Consider the following 18,046-nt stretch of genomic DNA (forward strand, 5'->3'; position numbering starts at 1 on the left):
TTGTCTAGCGATGTGGCAATTCCACTTACAAAACTAGCCTAAACAAGTAACGGCTATTCATTTTTACAATTTTGCCCTTTTCTTCTTTCTCCAAAGGGTTTAGCTCTTCTTCTTCCTTTGGTCTAACTAGGGGCTGCAACCCTATTTCATCCATGTCATGGCGGTTTGATGAACAATGACCAAAGTTTGGTGTCCTACAAAGGAAATTTTAGTAACATCGAATAGAAAATAGTTGATTATCTTGTTTATATATAGTAATAACCTATGTAATATATCTTTGTGGTTAAGGATCGAACCCATGTGTCATTCGAACTAAGCCTAAACATTAGTGTGACCCAACTATAATTATATAGCTATATATTAATTAATATTAATTATTTTATATGACTTCAAACATGGGTCATATGCCTTGATCCAGAAAGTCCATTTTGTCATGGGTTCAATTCTAAAAGCCCATTGCTTAATAGAAGTGTGAAGATGCCTTTAAAGATGTACTTTCCGTTAGGAGGTAAGTTAAATAGGTACCTTTCTATAAAGAATTGAACTGAATAAATACCCTTACAAAGGGAACTGGCCTTACTCTTTCACCCACAACTTTTGGGACTTTATATAAACCAATTTTCGAACTCATTTTTTATATAAAAATTTCCTCCTCTTCTTTTTCTCTCTCTGTTGTTATTCTGTTAAGCGGAGAACATAACTTGAAGTAACTTTTTTACGATGCAATCTTAAAGATTTGGGTTAACCTTGGGGGTAAATAAACATTTGGTATTCATATTGCACGAATTGGGGTGTTCTAAATACATTAAAGAAAATACCTCTGGTATGTTTCAGCTCTAATAACGTATAGTGATTACAACAACCTTACAAGTATTCATGTAGCTTCGTCAATAAAGTTTCCAACAGAGTGGGCAACTATAGTGGGATTGTAATCACATATTGAAACAATTGATGTGAAAACTATGATTACAGGAGCAAATGACCCTTCTTTTCTTCTTCCAATTTCGATTAATACACTGCAATTCCGGCACACCACCATTGTTCCCAGAGTCTAGACCGAAATGAAAACCACCTTCCAATAATGGAGTTCAATAAGAAATCATAGGCATCAAAATTCAATAATTTTTCAATTTATCAACACTTTTGGGGGGAATTGACCAATAATAGGATTCAGTCAATGTTCAGTTAATTTTGATCGATTTTGACTGAATCTAGGAGAATTTGAGTACAACTTCCTCGAGGCCTTGAGAGGGTGATAAAACGGGGTTGGAAGAGGCGGCGGAAGGACTCAAAAGAAAATACGATAGCTCGTGGAGTCGAGCAATTCTCTTTAAACAGGTCTTGGTGGCATGTACCATTACTGTTCATTGTAGACAGCAATTTTTTCGCCTCCAGTGGAATTGCTCTGGAGAGCTTAATCTAATTCTCATTCTCTGTTGGGCAAAAAGATATGCTGCTACGCCCAGGGAATGAATTTGTTGCGGGTTGTGTTCCTGGGTCGGATCAAGTAGGCTTTCCAGAGCAATCCTCAATTGGCGAGCTTCGTGGTTGATCCAGAGTTTGCCAAGGAGATGGTAAAGAGGCAAGCGGCGTGGAGAAGAATAGTAGGATTAGCAATTCAAGCTTTGACACCTACGGGTGCTCAAGACTTCCTTCAAACCTTGTACAGGCGAAGAGGGAGCCTGAAAGTGCTTACATTTTAAGGCTTGTGTTTTATTTGGAACTGACGTTTAAAGTATCGGTATCGAGTATCGTATCGATCGTATCGAATATTGTATCGCTCTGACTAATGTATTTTAGTGTAATTTAATATTGAGACATATCTAGATGTATCGTATCGGTTGGGTCAAATATAGATACATATCAGCTAGTATCATAGGATACTTTAAACCTTGATTTGGACTGCAATAGTGTAATTTGTCCATGTAGCTTTCTTCCTAGGTGCATACGCACAGAAGTTCATTTGACTAACTAGGATGTGCATTACTAAAATCTGTTTTTCAATTTTCAACGTCATTATAATTACACAATTTTGTTTTGAAACCCAAATTATTATTTTTTTTTTTTTAAGAAAATGTGTTCTTATTCTCTAAGAATATATCATTGTTATTTCCAGTCAAGGTTTAAAGTATTGGTATCAAATATCCGGAGATAGGAGTGTCAATTGGTCAGGCTGGGTTGACCTTGTTAGGTCTTAGCCAGGTTGTTGCTCCAAGAAAGTTCAACACAGTAATGCCTGTCCGGTTTGGAACAGGTGGTTTTTATGAACACTTAAACAATGGTTGAAGTGTATAATATTTTTCTTTTGCTTGCTTTTGAAATTGTGGATCCATGTAAATGACGTCTTTAGAACACCTATTGTAGTGTAATGTGTAGTTCCTCCCCAAGCTGGCAGACATGCCAAGCCCCTGAGATCCCCTGACAAAATAATCATCAAGAAAGAATCTTTTACCAACAACAATATAAAGATTCCGAGTTATAGAATTGATGTCTTCATTCAAGGGGTATGACAAACCTATACAGTACTTTGATGAAAAGGAAAGAGTCACTAACAATAAAAAACATGAGAAAGAAAACAGAACCCAGTTATTGACTGGTAGTCATCCATGGGCAGAGATGCTATCTGGACTCACCATCATCAAATCCAACCAAATGCAGTATGAAATTGCAGCAAGTGAGGCTAACAAAACCCAGCTTTCTGCCAGTAAGGGGTTTCATAGCATCTCCTTAATTTATTTTCCATTATATAGTTTAACGTACCAATGCCTCAACATTATTTTGACTTCTAACTTGGGAAGAGGAAGAACAACTGTGACAAGCTTCAAGGACCATAATCGGCACAAGGTGCTGCAAGCAAGAACAGTATTCTATTCACCTTTGTATCTTGGCTTCCGCTTCTCAGCAAATGCTGCCAAGCCTTCCAAGCGATCCTGTGTGTTCAAAAGTTTCTCATAACACTCCTCCTCCAATTCCAAAGCAGAAGCCAACTCTAGGTCAGTTCCCCCATCAATAGCACGTTTTGCCATCCTAATCGCCAGGGGACCCTATGAAAGACAATATGTTGGACAAATTATTTACTGTTCACATGAAAACCTAGCAGATAGCTCATATGCAGTAAACACAGGTCAGAAGCCATCTTTGAGTGCAAGGTTGCAAAACAAATCCTGAATTAGGGTAGTACATTGAAGTAAAAAATACACGGGTTCTTTAATCATTTCCAAGATCAATATTTGATGCATTTAGGAAGAAGTGCACAAGTTAAACAACTCTTATCGGGCCCTGAAATCAGCCACTAGCCCATTCAGTTCTCTCACCTAATTTAGAGGCATCATGTCCAGAGATGAATAAACTGGCTATGTACAAAACCAAGGCAAGCCATTCACTTCAAATCAAGTGACATATCATTGTCAACATGCACAGATTAGCAGAATGAAGAATGAACTGCATTCGACATCTTGAGACTACACATTCTATACCATTCACTTGTTAGGCCAAATCTAAGATACATGTTAACCTAAATGTCAAAGCAAAGTTAAAGATATAACTAATACTCAAGAATATGTGTGGATCTCAAAGCATACATAGCCAAAATATAAGGAGCATTTCTTGTGAAACTCGTAGACCAGCACAATTTCCCTATCATTCTGATAGCAGGCAAATGCTCAGAGGGCATTTCGTGCCAGATCATTCCTGGGTCAGCATCTTTTAAAGGGAAGGGAAGACAAATTAAATCAAACCTTATAAAAGAACTTCTGCAATCATTTCACAATATGATTATGTAACCTTTTTAAGTGCCTATTATATTTAGTAATTACACTTTCCAGATGCAATTTTTATTTACTTTTTGTGTTAGGGATTTGATGGCAAAGTGGGATGAAGTTTAATAAATCGAACTTTAAATGCTTTGGGATTTGTATGCAAAGTAAAGTATTATAATAATAACTAAATTTGAAATGGTTTGGAGTCAGTGACATAGTCATTCTACTTTATTCTAGGTCAAACATTCATTTTAAGAAATGAATAAAAAATCAAGATTGATTGACTCCCCCTCCCTTCTTTCTTTCAATGAGACAGAACCGAGGTTCTGGGTCAACTGGGCGCACGTGCTGGGCTTGGAACCCGGTCCAGCCTGGGCCCGGGCCAGCCCAGGAATGGCCCCTCCCCAGTATGGTGCAGGATGAGTATGACCCTGTTTTTGCCATTTTAATGTTATTAAAAAAATTCGGAAAAATTAAGTTTTACCCTTTAAATTTATTGTCCAACATATCACCCTAAGTGATGCATATTATATCTTCATTCTAATACTTAATCCATGTCTGTTGTCACATATAATCACTATGAATAATACAAACATTAAAACATGTATATATAAAGGGCATGGCTAGACTGGCTCAACCCAAGGCCTCAACTCAGATCCCAACCCTGGCCTGAAATTTAGTGTGGGCTTGGGATAACTAGGACAAATTTACAGTCCTAAAGATTACCTTTTGATTTATATCTCGAGCAGTTTCAAGAGCCCTCTGGTAAGCCCCGCCAGCAGGAACACAACAATTCACAAGACCTGTCTAAGATTGCAACTTCATTGTTCATAACATGGCAAATGACTAAAAAGCATAGTTTTGGACTCATGGCAATAAAAATACCCATAAAAACTGCATCTCTGCTGTTAATCTTTCGACCAGTGAATATGAGTTCTTTTGCCACTGATCTTCCAACTACTCTAGGAAGACGTTGGGTCCCACCAGCACTGCATATAACCAGATAGATAGACATAAGAGGACAATGACATTGGCACCAATGCTTCCAACAGTATACTACCATAACTTAAGAAATTAAAGAACCCACAAAAGGATTCCAATAAGAACATTCTCATCTTCCAGAAAATCTAACCTACACTCATGGAAGAGCTCATAGAGCACCAAACATTCAAAAGCTAATGAACTAATATTTGACAATCAAGGCACAAAAAAATCACCAAGAGAAAAACTAAAAGAATATAGCTTATGAATCACAACCAATTGGTAGGACATTAGATCATGACAAAATAGCACATTTGCATTTAGGCATCTGCCAATTATGAGAAGACCTAATTGGGATATTGCTAGTTAATATTCAGAACTTTCCTATGGAAACCAACAAACTTTTCCAAATTTCATGTGAAAATTGAGTACATACCCAGGAATTATAGCAAGTCCAGTCTCTGGCATGGAAAATACTGCCTCTTCTCCTATCAACCTCTAAAGTCAGCAAGCAGCCATACTAACAAATACAAATTCATTCTTCTTTGTACAAATATATCCAACATAGTTTTAAGGAATACCACATATTCGTAGATCACATGATAGTGCCATTTCAAGTCCTCCACCCAGAGCTGCTCCTTCAATTACAGCAATGGTAGGAACATGGAGTGCCTGAACAAAGCAGATAGACCAAAAGAGATCAAGGAAACAGGGGGAAAATGAAGAGTGAAAGAAACAAAGAGTTGAAGCCATATACTACAGGTCCTAAAGATATGCATTTGCATGTATCCCTCTATGGACCATCATCAGACAAGACCATAGCTGGATTGATCAATCCATACCAATATTGATCTCAAACCCTATAAATGATCTGGATCACTCCAGGACAATAGCTGTCCAGAATGATCCATCCTTCAACACCAATTTTTAAATTCTTCACTAATTTTTAACTAAGAAAGCAAGTTCCAAAGCCCAACAAGACTGAACTTCTGGAAGTTCGATCTTTCCGCTCACCGGATGGATGTAAAGGCCTATTCTTATTGTTGCCCACTCATATGGCTGACCAATGAAACTTGTCGAACAATCAGGCTGGAATTGGTGGGGGGCAGGGAAACCAACCAAACTCGCCTTTATGGAACAATAACCCTGTGTACCAACCACCTCCACCCGGATTGGAGGCAGGTGACCAGAGACCCAACTTGGGCCTAGGAGCACAGCCTGTTCGACCGAATAAGGCTGTGTTGAACCGAGATCAAGTTAACGATTTGATTCAGCAGCAGCTCGTACCAAACATGCGTAGGCCAAACCGACCAACTTATAGGAGGCAGTCAGACTTGAGCCTTTTTTTGGCAGTACCTGTAGAGTTACTTCATGGCCACTTTAAAGGCCTCAAAAAAACATGGTCAACCTTCATTTATACCCAAAATCTCTGTAATTTTTTTTTTTCTTCTTTGAACTGGCTGATAAAGAACTTGGACAGATTGGAGTCAGCCAGGACCAATTCAAACCAGCACTGGAGGCCAGCTCAAAGCAGCCAGCTGGTCCAACTAGAAGAGCCCCTTACTCCACATGAAGAAGGGAAGCCAAAACACTGTTCACGTCACTGTTCATGTGAAAAGTGTCACAGCTCATTATTTGGCCTAGTAGGAACAGTCAGAGAGAATTTGTGGGGGCACAAAATCAGATTGCATGAAGACTTAATTCTTTGAAGATTTAGAAGTCTAGTTTAGTTTCTATTTTAGTTATTTATGCATGTGGCTGAATTATAAATCCTAGTAGTTTCTATTTTTCATAAGATTCTATTGTCACTAGTTTCTAGGTTATTAGTTTCTAGTTTCAGTCTAATAAGTTTCTATTCATTGTAAAGCTTTAGCCAACCTATAAATAGGCCCTCACATTGCAATGAAAAATGAGATTCTCATAAACCAAAGTTGCAAGCCATGTTGCCATTTCTTATGAAGGAATCCATGTTAAATAGATGAGATACTCGTGAGTGGGGGACCCAGGGTTGACATAACTCATTCCCTACCCCCCCTCCCTCCCTTGTTTTCTATCTTCTTATCCCCTTCTCCATATCTTCTTCTTGCTGCTCTCACTGTTTGTATCTCCAACAACCCATTAAGGTCTCAAGCTGAAGATCAGAATCCATCCTCAGTTGATTCCAGAGGCTGCTACTGTAATTATCAATTATTGAGGGCTGTTGTTGTTCCTATGATTGAGTCTTGTTGCTGCAACTTGTGAAGATCATAACTCAAACAGCCTTGGTCAAAAATTGATTGAGATTTGGAGTGTTTTCTACTGATGTTTGCACCTACACTTGATCCCAATCCAGCCCATTGCTTCACATCCATTAGCTTCTATTAATGGACTATACTAGACCTAAGCCTGGGTCTCCCTACTGGAGTATTTGGAGCTTGAACAACATTATTGGAAGCCCACATCAATCCCCCTCTCTATCCTCTTTTATTTTCTGCCTTGGAACCCCATCCTTGGTTCAATCCCTTCTCTTCCACCAAAACCAAATACTGCCACATCTGCCTAACCTTCCATCAGTCTCACCCCAAATTCCAGCCGTTAGTTCATCACCATATCTTTTACCTTCGACCCAAACTTCAGCCCAAGCATACCAGCCAATCTTCAGATCTGGTCATTCTTGTTTCTATCATCTAATTTTCCTCCAAAATCAAGAAACCTAATATCTCCGCATTCCACCATTGAAATCTATTGAAACTGGGAGAGCTAATTCTAGATTCTGGGAAACCTTGACCTCCATATCACCTTCTTTATACAAAAGTTTTGTTGGTATCCCTAACATGTCCTGATTTGCAAGGTGACTCACCAATTCACCATACTGGCGTAAAACATGTTAACACGTCCAGGTTTTCCAATTCAGAAGACAAGACGTGAGAAAAAAACATTGCTAATAAGTGATTCTTGCTTCTTAATTAACTTTATTTGCAATTCCCATCCCATAAAGATATTTCCCCCCAAAAAAAAAATCAAAGCAAAAATCCAACAGAAACTAATCCATGTAGAGAACCTCCAGAGATGAGAATGTTGACCGCAAAGAGTTGACAAAGAGCTGGACCTCTGATGCATTCATTGTCTTGCGTTCCTGCCAATTCAACATAAAAGTGATTTTGAGAAAATGTAGCTTGCCTTGTACAAGACACTTACAGATAGGGTAACTGAGAAGAAAGGAAATACAAAAAAATAGAAAATAAATAAACATGTCCACCTATAAAATTAAAATACCATTGAAATTCCAGAGCGAACTATCATGTGAAATTTGCTTTGCCAGAAGTTTAGTCAGTTTACTGGCGGTGAGATATATTCATTGCCAATTTTGTATTATGCCAGTCTTATTTAGTGAATCTAACAGGTGTACAATTCATGGAAAGCAGCTATTAGGTGCTATATATTTAATTCTCCGGAGAAATAAGAAAAACTATGGATCAGGAATCCATTGGTTCTTAGACAAGCAATCGTGAATCCTAATAAATGGCATCGGCTGCCAGTGATAGTCTAACAAATTAATACAGGAATAGCACATCCTTTGCCTTGTTATCGACCAAGACACAACTTTTATCAAAATCTCATTGTGATCTTTTGTTCAGATAACAATTAAGGTGAAGCAGGGTCAGGAACAACAAATTTCTTTATGATAAACAGATCCATTTTACAAGTTCATTATTACGGGTAGTTCCAACGAAGGTTCGGAATAATGACATATATATAATACTTGAATTCTCAATGTAGATGCTACATAGTTGGTCCTCATCCTTCAAAGACTATAAGTGTAATAGGAGCATCCATCAACAAAAGGATCACCCTAGAATGATCAAACCGGAAAAGCAAAGCTGCCAGGGTTGCCCAACATATGTCATCCTCTCTCCTCCTGTGAAAAAGACTGCCTTCCCTCCTGCATCCACCCTGATGATTGATGTACGCTACCGGCTTACCAACAGGACCTTGGCTGCATAGTCTACCCTCCATCTTACCAACTACCCGTTTGAGAAACTTAGATTCCCCATACTACATAGATCATCCATTTCTACTCATTGCTTACTAAATAACAAGTTATCAATACCTAATGGCTCAGATATGTTTACAGTGTTTAATTTCTCTACCATTATGGTGACTTAGTACTGGAATCTATTCCTGAATATTTCAATCACCCAAACATAGTTCAAGTAAAAATGAATTAACAACCAAATCCATTAATTTCAATGGAGAAAATGAATTTCAGATGATAGCACCTTACCTTTAAATCAGCACCTGCACAAAAAACTTTTGGAACTGAGCTGCAGATCATTGCAACATTAGCAGAAGCATCTTTGTTTATGGCTTCAAGGATGTGCTGTAAGCCTTTTAGCATATCCCTGCCAATGGCATTTTTGGCTCCAGGCCTATCCAAGTTCACTTCAATAATTCCTGCAAGACAAATCTGAGTTTCCTCAATTCTAGAACAGTACGGTATTTTTTTATCATGCAAAATTTTTAACATGAACTAGGGTACAGAAATTAGCCGTTAAAAAGCATCATAGAGGTAAACTTAGTATAGTTGAGATGAATGTGTGGCAAAAGTAGGAAGCACAAAGCTATGAATGATCAAATTACAGCTGATCACGGAGTGGCTCTAATACATGATAACCTATAAGAAAGTTGTTTGGCATGGCCATGTTCAACAGAGGCCTTCAGATGCTCCAGTACAGAAGAGTGATTTGATTTGGAGGAGTCAAAAAGATCCAGAGACCAATAATAACTGGAGAAGTGGGGTTAGGCCTTGTATCAAGTTAGTATGACACAGATAGACCAGATAGGAGGGTAAGGTTCCATGTAGCCAACCCCATTCAGTTAGGATGACGCTGACCTGTTGCTGTGTTGTAAAATTTCTAGGTAACAAGATGGGTGTAACAAAATTATAGAGTGGGAATGAATCAATGAAAGACCGTTAAAGAGATTATTTGGAATCTTACATTTTCCACAAAACTGCGAAGTCTAGAAAATCAAATAAAAATTAAAAATGTTGAGATTCTTTCTGGAAGTAACAGAACAATGATCTGTGACAGTGTCTTTCCAAATAATGTACAGTAGATGATCTTTGCCATCAAATAATGTCTTCACTCATACTGGTCGACACACCCACAGCTGGGTGGGTACCCTCATAGAAGTCAAAAGCATACACACTAATACGACCAAATATTCTACAAATTATAATTCTAAAAACAATATTGATTCTGCAAATCAACATTTATCGTTGAAAAGCATGTATAACAAAGAGAAATCATCCAATTTGCCAGTAATTTAAAATTAGATAACATTTGAAGATCTGAAATGAGCAAAGTGCAGCTCTATTGATAAGTGTCCTTCATTTGAAAAGTAGTAGCTTTGAAGATAGGGATTAAAGTTTCCTGAGAGTCTCAGCACAAACAGAGAAGATTGGATATAATTTGCCACTACCATCTGGTAATATTACTTTAACAAGATTAATGAAGCTATAGTGAGAGAAATGAATTGCACAAAATAGTTTATTGAACTCGTACCTAAAAAACTGCTAATTGTTATACACTAACCAACTGGTACAATAAAGACAGGAAAGATGACAATGTTGATGACGTCACTTTAACTGTTCACCAATAGCTTTAGAATAAAGTAATCTGGTCCAAACTCTAATGAGGAAAATTCAGCTGATACCATTTAATGACTAAGGCGTTGATAGTAGAATTCAACTGACACCATTAATAACTATGGCCAAGTCCAATGTAGCAAGCTACCCACCCCCAAGTAGTTAAAGCAAGGGTTAATTGAGTTATGAGCCCAGCAGTTAGAGGTCTAACTTGACCACAACCTTCTAAAATGTAAGAGATAAGAGGCCTATTATTATTGAAAGGGTTCTTAGTCAAACTGCCATTTGTGAATGATAAAACTAAAACTTCAACACATAGCAAGTGAAGCAGCAAACCAGATAATGATAGTTTAAATGTGAACATCATTTAATTCCATCCAAGTTTAAACTGAAATTTTTATTTGTAAAAGATTTTTTTTTTTTTTTGATAAATCCCATTTAATTCGGTCAATGCTCAGTCGACGGTGACTTATGAGTATTTTATCCTGCGAATTGATAACTGAACTCCCACCATTTAACAAGTAGAACTGCTTAAAAGAACTGAATCACAGGCTTCTGTTGAAGTATGGTAACTACAAAGGATGCAACATCAATTTATTAAGTAGCACATGAAAAAAATTAGAAGATAAAAACTATTTTTCACTATCTTAAAGTGTAGTAACTAGCAAAGACCAATAGATGGTAAGGACGCATTACAAGATATAACATAGATAAAAAGGAAAAATAGTTACGAACATCAATAAATGTGACAATGATGTAATTCTGTTATATATATATGATATATCATTGATGTTTCTTGATAACTAATTAGCCCAGATTCTGATCTAGGAACTCTAATATGTAAAGGAAGTATCCTACAATAAAGTAAACCACAAGAGTTCATTTGGAGGAATAATCAATAATCTAGATGAAGTTAGTTCTGAAAAGACAAATATTAATTTTTTGGACAAGACATACAAATTGGAACTGAAATGAGATTTCAGTAAGTTGTTTCTACTTCAAATACAATGCAGGGCAAGAAGAGTCTTTTAAAATTTTGGAACCTCACATTTTTAGGCAAACAAAAGTTTGAGCAAGTCAAATAAACGTTAGAAACGATCTTATCTCCAATCAAAAGAATCAACACCAGGCCCTGTCCTAAATTCACATGATAGCCGTGCTTACCCATCAAAAAGCTACCTTCATCTGAGATGGAGGACTTGTGCAAGATGGGGCTGGGAAGCTCTTGCACACACAGGGTAATAATTCTAGCTAGACAAACAGAAGAGCCCCCCCATCTCAGATGAGTGCTGGGTCATGAATGATATTGCTCAAAACACTATGGGTTTGGAACCATCTATAGTATTTTGTTAGAAATGGTGTGTAACAGAGTAATCACTTTCACTTGATGGCAGTTCTAATATGGATTATACTTTTAAGAGAATAAACAAGCAAGTACTTCTCTCCTGATTAATGTCCTTCAGCTGAAAACTAGTAGCTTTTGAAGCTACAGACTGTTCTATGAGGAGGCACCAAACAGAGAATAAAGAGAACTGGATTCACAAACTTCTGTTGAAATATCACAGTAAGAACTGGATGCAACATCTAATTAGAAGGTAGAAACATGAAATAAGTTAGATGACTAGCATTCAGTAGCTTAACTAACTGGCAAGAACCAATAGATGGCAAGGAAACAGTACAAGATACACCACATATAAAAAGGAAAAACAGTTGCAACATTAATAAATGTGACAAGCTTGTACTTCTCTGTGTGTGTGTGTGTACATATATTAGAATTACTCTGAATCTTATGGTAAATGATAAGAATTCATTTGGAAAAATAATCATTAATATAAATGAAGTTAACTCTGAAAAGAAAAATACTGTCTTTTGAAAAGGCATATACTAATTGGAACTGAAATGAGATGTCGTTAAGTTGTTTCAGCTTCAAATTCAATTATGCATAGGGCAAGGAGAGACATTAAAAGTTTGGAGACTCACATTTTAAGGAAAACATAAATTTGAGCAAGTCAACCAAAAGTTATAAATATTTTATTTCCAATCAACAACAGACTTTTCCTAAAATATCACGTGGTAGCTGTTCTTGGCCATCAATACATGATAACCTATGAGAAAGTTGTTTGGCATGGTCATGTTCTACAGAGGCCTTCAGATGCTCCAGTATAGAAGAGTGATTTGATTTGGGTTGAAGGAGTCAAAAGTGGGGTTAGGCCTTGTATGAAGTTAGTATGAGTGTATGACACCGATAGACCCGATCGGAGGGTAGGGTTCCATGTAGGCAACCCATTTAGTTAGGACAACGCTGACCTGTTGTTGTGTTGTAAAATTTCTAGCTAACAAGATGGTAATGACAACTGAGTGTGTAACAAAATTACTGAGTAGCAGATGAATCAATGAGAGACTGTTAAAGAGATTATTTGGAATCTTATGGTTTTCCACCAAATGGGAACTCTAGCGAATCAAATAAAAATAAAAAATGCTGAGATTCTTTCTGGAAGTAACAGAACAATGATCTGTGACAGTGTTTCCAAATAATTTATGGTAGATGCTCTTTGCCATCAAATAATGTCTGCACTCATAATGGTTGATGCACTCACAGCTGGGTGGGATACCCTCATAGAAGTCAAAAGCATACACACTAACACAACCAAATATTCTACAAATTATAATTCTCAAAATAATATTGATTCTGCAAATCAACATTTATTGTTGAAAAGCTTGTATAACAAAGAGCAGTCATCCAATTTGCCAGTAATTTAAAATTGGATAATTAAAGATCCGAAATGAGCAAACTGCAGCTCTATTGATAAGAGTCCCTCATCTGAAAAGTAGTAGCTTTAAAGACAGGGATTAAAGTTTCTTGAAAGTTTCAACACAAACAGAGAAGATTGGACATAATTTGCCACTACCATTTAATAATATTACTTTAACAAGATTAATGAAGCTACAGTGAGAGAAATGAATTATACAAAATAGTTTATTTAACTCATACCTACAAAACTGCTAATTAGTTGTATACTAACTAAGTGGTACAAAAAAGACGGGGAAGAAAACAATGTTGATGATGTCACTTTAACTGTTCACCAATAGCTTTAGAATAAAGTAATCCGGTCCAAACTTTCATGAGGAAAATTAAGCTGATACCATTTAATAACTAAGGAGTTGATAGTAGAATTCAACTGATACCATTAATAACTATGGCTAAGTCCAATGTAGCAAGCTACCCACCTCCAAGTAGTTAAAGCAAGGGTTAATTGAGTTATGAGCCCAGCAGTTAAAGGTCTAACTTGACCACAACCTTCTAAAATGTAAGAGATAGAGGCCTATCATTATTGAATGGGGTTCTTAGTCAAATTGCCATTTGTGAATGATAAAACTAAAACTTCAACACGTAGCAAGTGAAGCAGCAAACCAGATAATGATAGTGTAAATGTGAACATCATTTAATTTCATCCAAGTTTAAACTTAAATTTTTATTTCTAAAATATTTTTGCTTCAGTAGATCCCATTTAATTCGGACAAGGCTCACTTGAGACTGACTTTGAGTATTTTATCCTGAGAATTGATGACTGAACTCCCACTGTGTAATGAGTAGAACTGCTTAGAAGAACTGGATTCACAAGCTTCTGTTGACATATGGTAAATACAAAGGATGCAACATCAATTCATTAAGTAGCATATGAAAGAAATTAGGTGATAAAATTCATTTTTCACTAGCTTAAAGTGTGGTAACTAGCAAGGACCAATAGATGGGAAGAATGCATTACGAGATAATATATCTCCGAGATGTAACATAGATAAAAAGGAAAAATAGTTATCAACGTCAATAAATGTGACAATGATTATATATATAAGCCCAGATTCTGATTTAGGAACTTTAATATGTGGAGGAGGTATCCTACAATATGGTAAACCACAAGAATTTATTTGGAGGAATAATCAATAATCTAGCTGAAGTTAGTTCTGAAAAGACAAATATTAATGCATAGGGCAAGAAGAGACTTTTAAAACTTTGGAACCTCACATTTTTAGCAAATGAAAATTTGAGAAAGTCAAATAAACGTTACAAATGATCCATCCCCAATCAACTGAATCAACACCAGGCCCTGTCATAAATTCACATGATAGCCGTGCTTACCCATCAAAAAAGCTACCTTCATCACCATTTTCCTTCCTCTCTTTGCTTTTTTTTTTTTTTTTTTTTTGGGGGGGGGGGGGGGGGGGGGGACTTGTGCAAGTTGGGGGTGGGAAGCTCTCACACATACAGGGTAATAATTCTAGCTGGACAAACAGAAAACCCCCATCTCAGATGAGTGCTGGTACGTGACTGATATTTCTCAAAACAGTATGGATTTGAAACCATTTATGATATTTTGGGAGAAATGGTGCTTAACAGAGTAATCGCTTCCACTTGATGGTAGCTCAACTGTGGATTATATTTTAAGAGAATAAATAAGCAAGTGCTTCTCTCCTGATTAGTGTTCATAGGCTGAAAACTGGTAGCTTTTGAAGCTACAAACTGTTCTATGAGGAGGCACCAAACAGAGAATAAAGAGAACTGGATTCACAAACTTCTGTTGAAATATCGCAGAAAGAACTGGATGTCTGGATGCAACATCTAGTTAGAAGGTAGAAACATGAAATAAGTTAGATGATTAGCATTCAGTAGCTTAACTAACTGGCAGGAACCAATGGATGGTAAGGAAACAGTACAAGATATAACACATAAAAAGGGGGGGGGGGAGTTGCAACATTCATAAATGTGACAAGCTTGAATCTCTCTCCTCTCGAATTACTTTGAATCTTATGGTAAACCATAAGAATTCATTTGGAAAAATAATCAGTAATATAAATGAAGTTAGCTTTGAAAAGACAAATACTATCTTTTGAAAAGGTATATACTAATTGGAACTGAAATGAGATGTCACTAAGTTGTTTCTGCTTCAAATCCAATTATGCATAGGGCAAGGAGAGACAGTAAAAGTTTGGAGTCACATTTCAAGGAAAATGTAAACTTCTGCAAGTCAACCAAAAGTTATAAATATTTTATTTCCAATCAACAACAGACCTTGTCCTACAATATCAGATGGTATCTGTTATTGCCCATCAAAATGCTACGTTCATCACTATTCATTTTAAAAATTTAAGGGGGGTTGGGTACACCCTCTCCCTAATAGGTCCTTGTTTACTGGAAGTAGAAGATAAGAATGCGGAAATGAGGTGATCCAGACTTATTGCTGTTTCCAACAGTTTCAATGTTTCAATTGAGGGTTCATAATATAATGCATGTTAGTGATGCTCTCACAGATATATGGTAAGATTTCTAAAAACTATACAAATAAAAGAGCCCCCATCTCAGATGAGTGGTGGCACATGATTGATCTTTGTCAAAGAACACTATGAGTTTGCTGTTTGTCAAAAAATACCTATCGGTTTACACCCATTTATAATGTATTGTGGCTTTTGAAGCTAGAATTTTTGTTATAAGGAAGCTCACATGGGATTAGGTATCAGATTCACCACAATGCAACAAGTAGGACTGCATTAGGGAACTGGACTTAGCAACTTCGGTTGAAAAATGGTAATAACAACAGTATGCCAAATCAATTTATGAAGTAACATCATAAAGGAAATCAGATGATAGGAATCAATGTTCAATAGCTTAAAGAGTAGTAACAGGCAAGAATCAATAGATGGAAAGCATATACAAGACATAATACACAGTAAAAGTTAAAAATACTTTATTTCCAATCAAGCAAATCAACAATGGACAAACCATTCAAACTTATTGTAGAAAATGGTGATTAATAGACAGTACTAGCTCCCATTCATGGTAGTTCAAATATGGCTACTCTTTTAAGTTAATAATAAAGCAGAGTGCTTCTCCCAATCTCTCCTGATTAATGCCTTTCAGCTGAAAACTAACTGCCTTTGGAGCTACCAATTATTCTATGAGGAGGCCCCACATAATCTTAGGTTTGGAATCTCCATTGTCATAAGGCAACAGTACCGAACAGAATTTCATAAAGCAACAGCAAGAGTAATTACCAAACTCATAATTAGTAAATTGCAATTTAATTATAAATGAATCAAAATCACAACCAGCATGGTGTAGGAGGCTGAAGATGAATAATACAATGTTAACGCCCTCACTTGTATCAATAATCTTCAAAGAGAATAACGAGCTAGGATTCCACTAACATCATTAATAACAATTATTTAATCAAGTCTTTTTTGACAAGAAGTGGAACCCGAGCAATCAACATGTAACTGGATAAGCCTGAATTCGCTGGTTGTTAAAAAAAAAAAAAATTAGTCTAGTATGAATATTTTAAAATGCACACGGTCTATCATGTACAATATTGGTTCCTTGCTGGCCTGCAATTTACAAATTGCAAAACTAGAACACATGCCATGTGAATCGATGACTTGGTCATTCAAATGGAATTGAAGCATGCAAATTTTACGTTCAACTCGTGGAAACCAAACTAGCATTGCAAATGCCAGTGGATACAGAATTTTATCATAGAAGAGTTCAACAATCTTCAGCGGAAGTTTACTTTGACAGGGCTTCTTTATCCTGAAAATAACTAAATAATCTTCCAAAAGCATTGATCGACAAACCAAAATTATCAAAATAATAATGGCTCCACTTTTCAATATCCCAAACAAGAAGACAAATACATGCAAATAACAAAGATTACACAACTATTCGATTCCGAAATAGACAAAACTGCAATAGAATCAAGTAGGATCTTACCAGAGTCCGAACCAGAGAGTTTCTCCATCCTCACGGATTCAGAAGCAGTCTCTAGGATAAGACTTCTGCAGCTTTGCCTCTGCCATTGATAAGAATTCTCCGAAAACGAAATAAACCCAGAAGCAACACCATCCAAATCGTAGAACTGAGAGTAGGGTTTCGTCAACCTGCCACTTAGCGATCGAATGATGGCCGGAAAAACACCCATATGAAAATACAGGGATTGGCTTTCTAACAATAGAAGCAAGGTGTCCGTAAAAACACACAACTTTATGGCGGGATGCTTTGTTCCTCCCCCTCCATATCACTGCTTTGCAATTACAACAGATTTCGATTTTGTGATTTTCAAATATCGACGGTTTGGAATACATTCGGGTTCAAGGGTCATGGATATTACCCATTAACTGAACCCTTTATAGGATTAGACTTCATGCCCCCATTTGCCATCATTTTTATACTTCCAGTTCTCTTTTCTTTTCTTTTTTTTATAATTACTTTTGTAGAATGCTAATCAACTGGAAAAAAAATTATTACGTACGAATATGACAAGGAGATTCCTTCATACAAGAAAATATAGTAAATTAGTAGAAACAAAATGTGATTTTTAGTGAAATTAACGACCACCAACGAATCCAAACAATTTATTTTTAAAATCTCAGTAGTGCATGCGATTCTTTTAACTAGCATGATACATGATCTTGTTATGTAGGTGCAAGATCCACATAATCGAAGTTCCTTTTGCCTTTTTGATTTTTTTGTCATTTATTATTTTAATCAAACATTAATAAATATTTTTTGCTAATACACTTTTATCCAAAAAAAAAACTCAGCCTCAACCTCAAGCATGAAATAGTTTACAGAAAGACAAATAAATAGCTCGGGTCCTGGGTCGGACTTTTATCCATATAAAAGAACGGA

General features: G+C 36.5%; 1 protein-coding gene across 1 annotated transcript; it reads right to left on the bottom strand.

Moving 5' to 3' along the window:
- Window positions 1-2,427: 2,427 nt before the first annotated feature.
- LOC149013072 (ATP-dependent caseinolytic (Clp) protease/crotonase family protein) lies at window positions 2,428-17,491 on the bottom strand. The gene is made up of 8 exons (XM_089158908.1): window positions 17,129-17,491; window positions 9,004-9,173; window positions 7,780-7,854; window positions 5,321-5,411; window positions 5,176-5,227; window positions 4,644-4,747; window positions 4,485-4,561; window positions 2,428-3,044 (listed from the first exon to the last, which is right to left on the bottom strand). The coding sequence occupies exons 1-8, from the start codon at window positions 17,334-17,336 to the stop codon at window positions 2,868-2,870; spliced, it is 954 nt and encodes a 317-aa protein (XP_089015034.1). The 5' UTR covers window positions 17,337-17,491; the 3' UTR covers window positions 2,428-2,867.
- Window positions 17,492-18,046: the final 555 nt, after the last annotated feature.

Source organism: Hakea prostrata, chromosome 6 (genome assembly GCF_041222555.1).
Source record: "Hakea prostrata isolate BN-2017 chromosome 6, UWA_Hpros_2, whole genome shotgun sequence".
NCBI classification, from domain to species: Eukaryota; Viridiplantae; Streptophyta; class Magnoliopsida; order Proteales; family Proteaceae; genus Hakea; species Hakea prostrata.

Coding starts and splice junctions, on each gene's coding strand:
- LOC149013072 (XM_089158908.1), bottom strand. CDS start 17,336: ATGGGTGTTTTTCCGGCCATCATTCGATCGCTAAGTGGCAGGTTGACG. Junction 7,855..9,003: donor GTGCAGGTGCTGATTTAAAG/GTAAGGTGCTAT, acceptor TTGAATTGGCAG/GAACGCAAGACAATGAATGC. Junction 5,228..5,320: donor ATGTGATCTACGAATATGTG/GTATTCCTTAAA, acceptor AGAGGTTGATAG/GAGAAGAGGCAGTATTTTCC.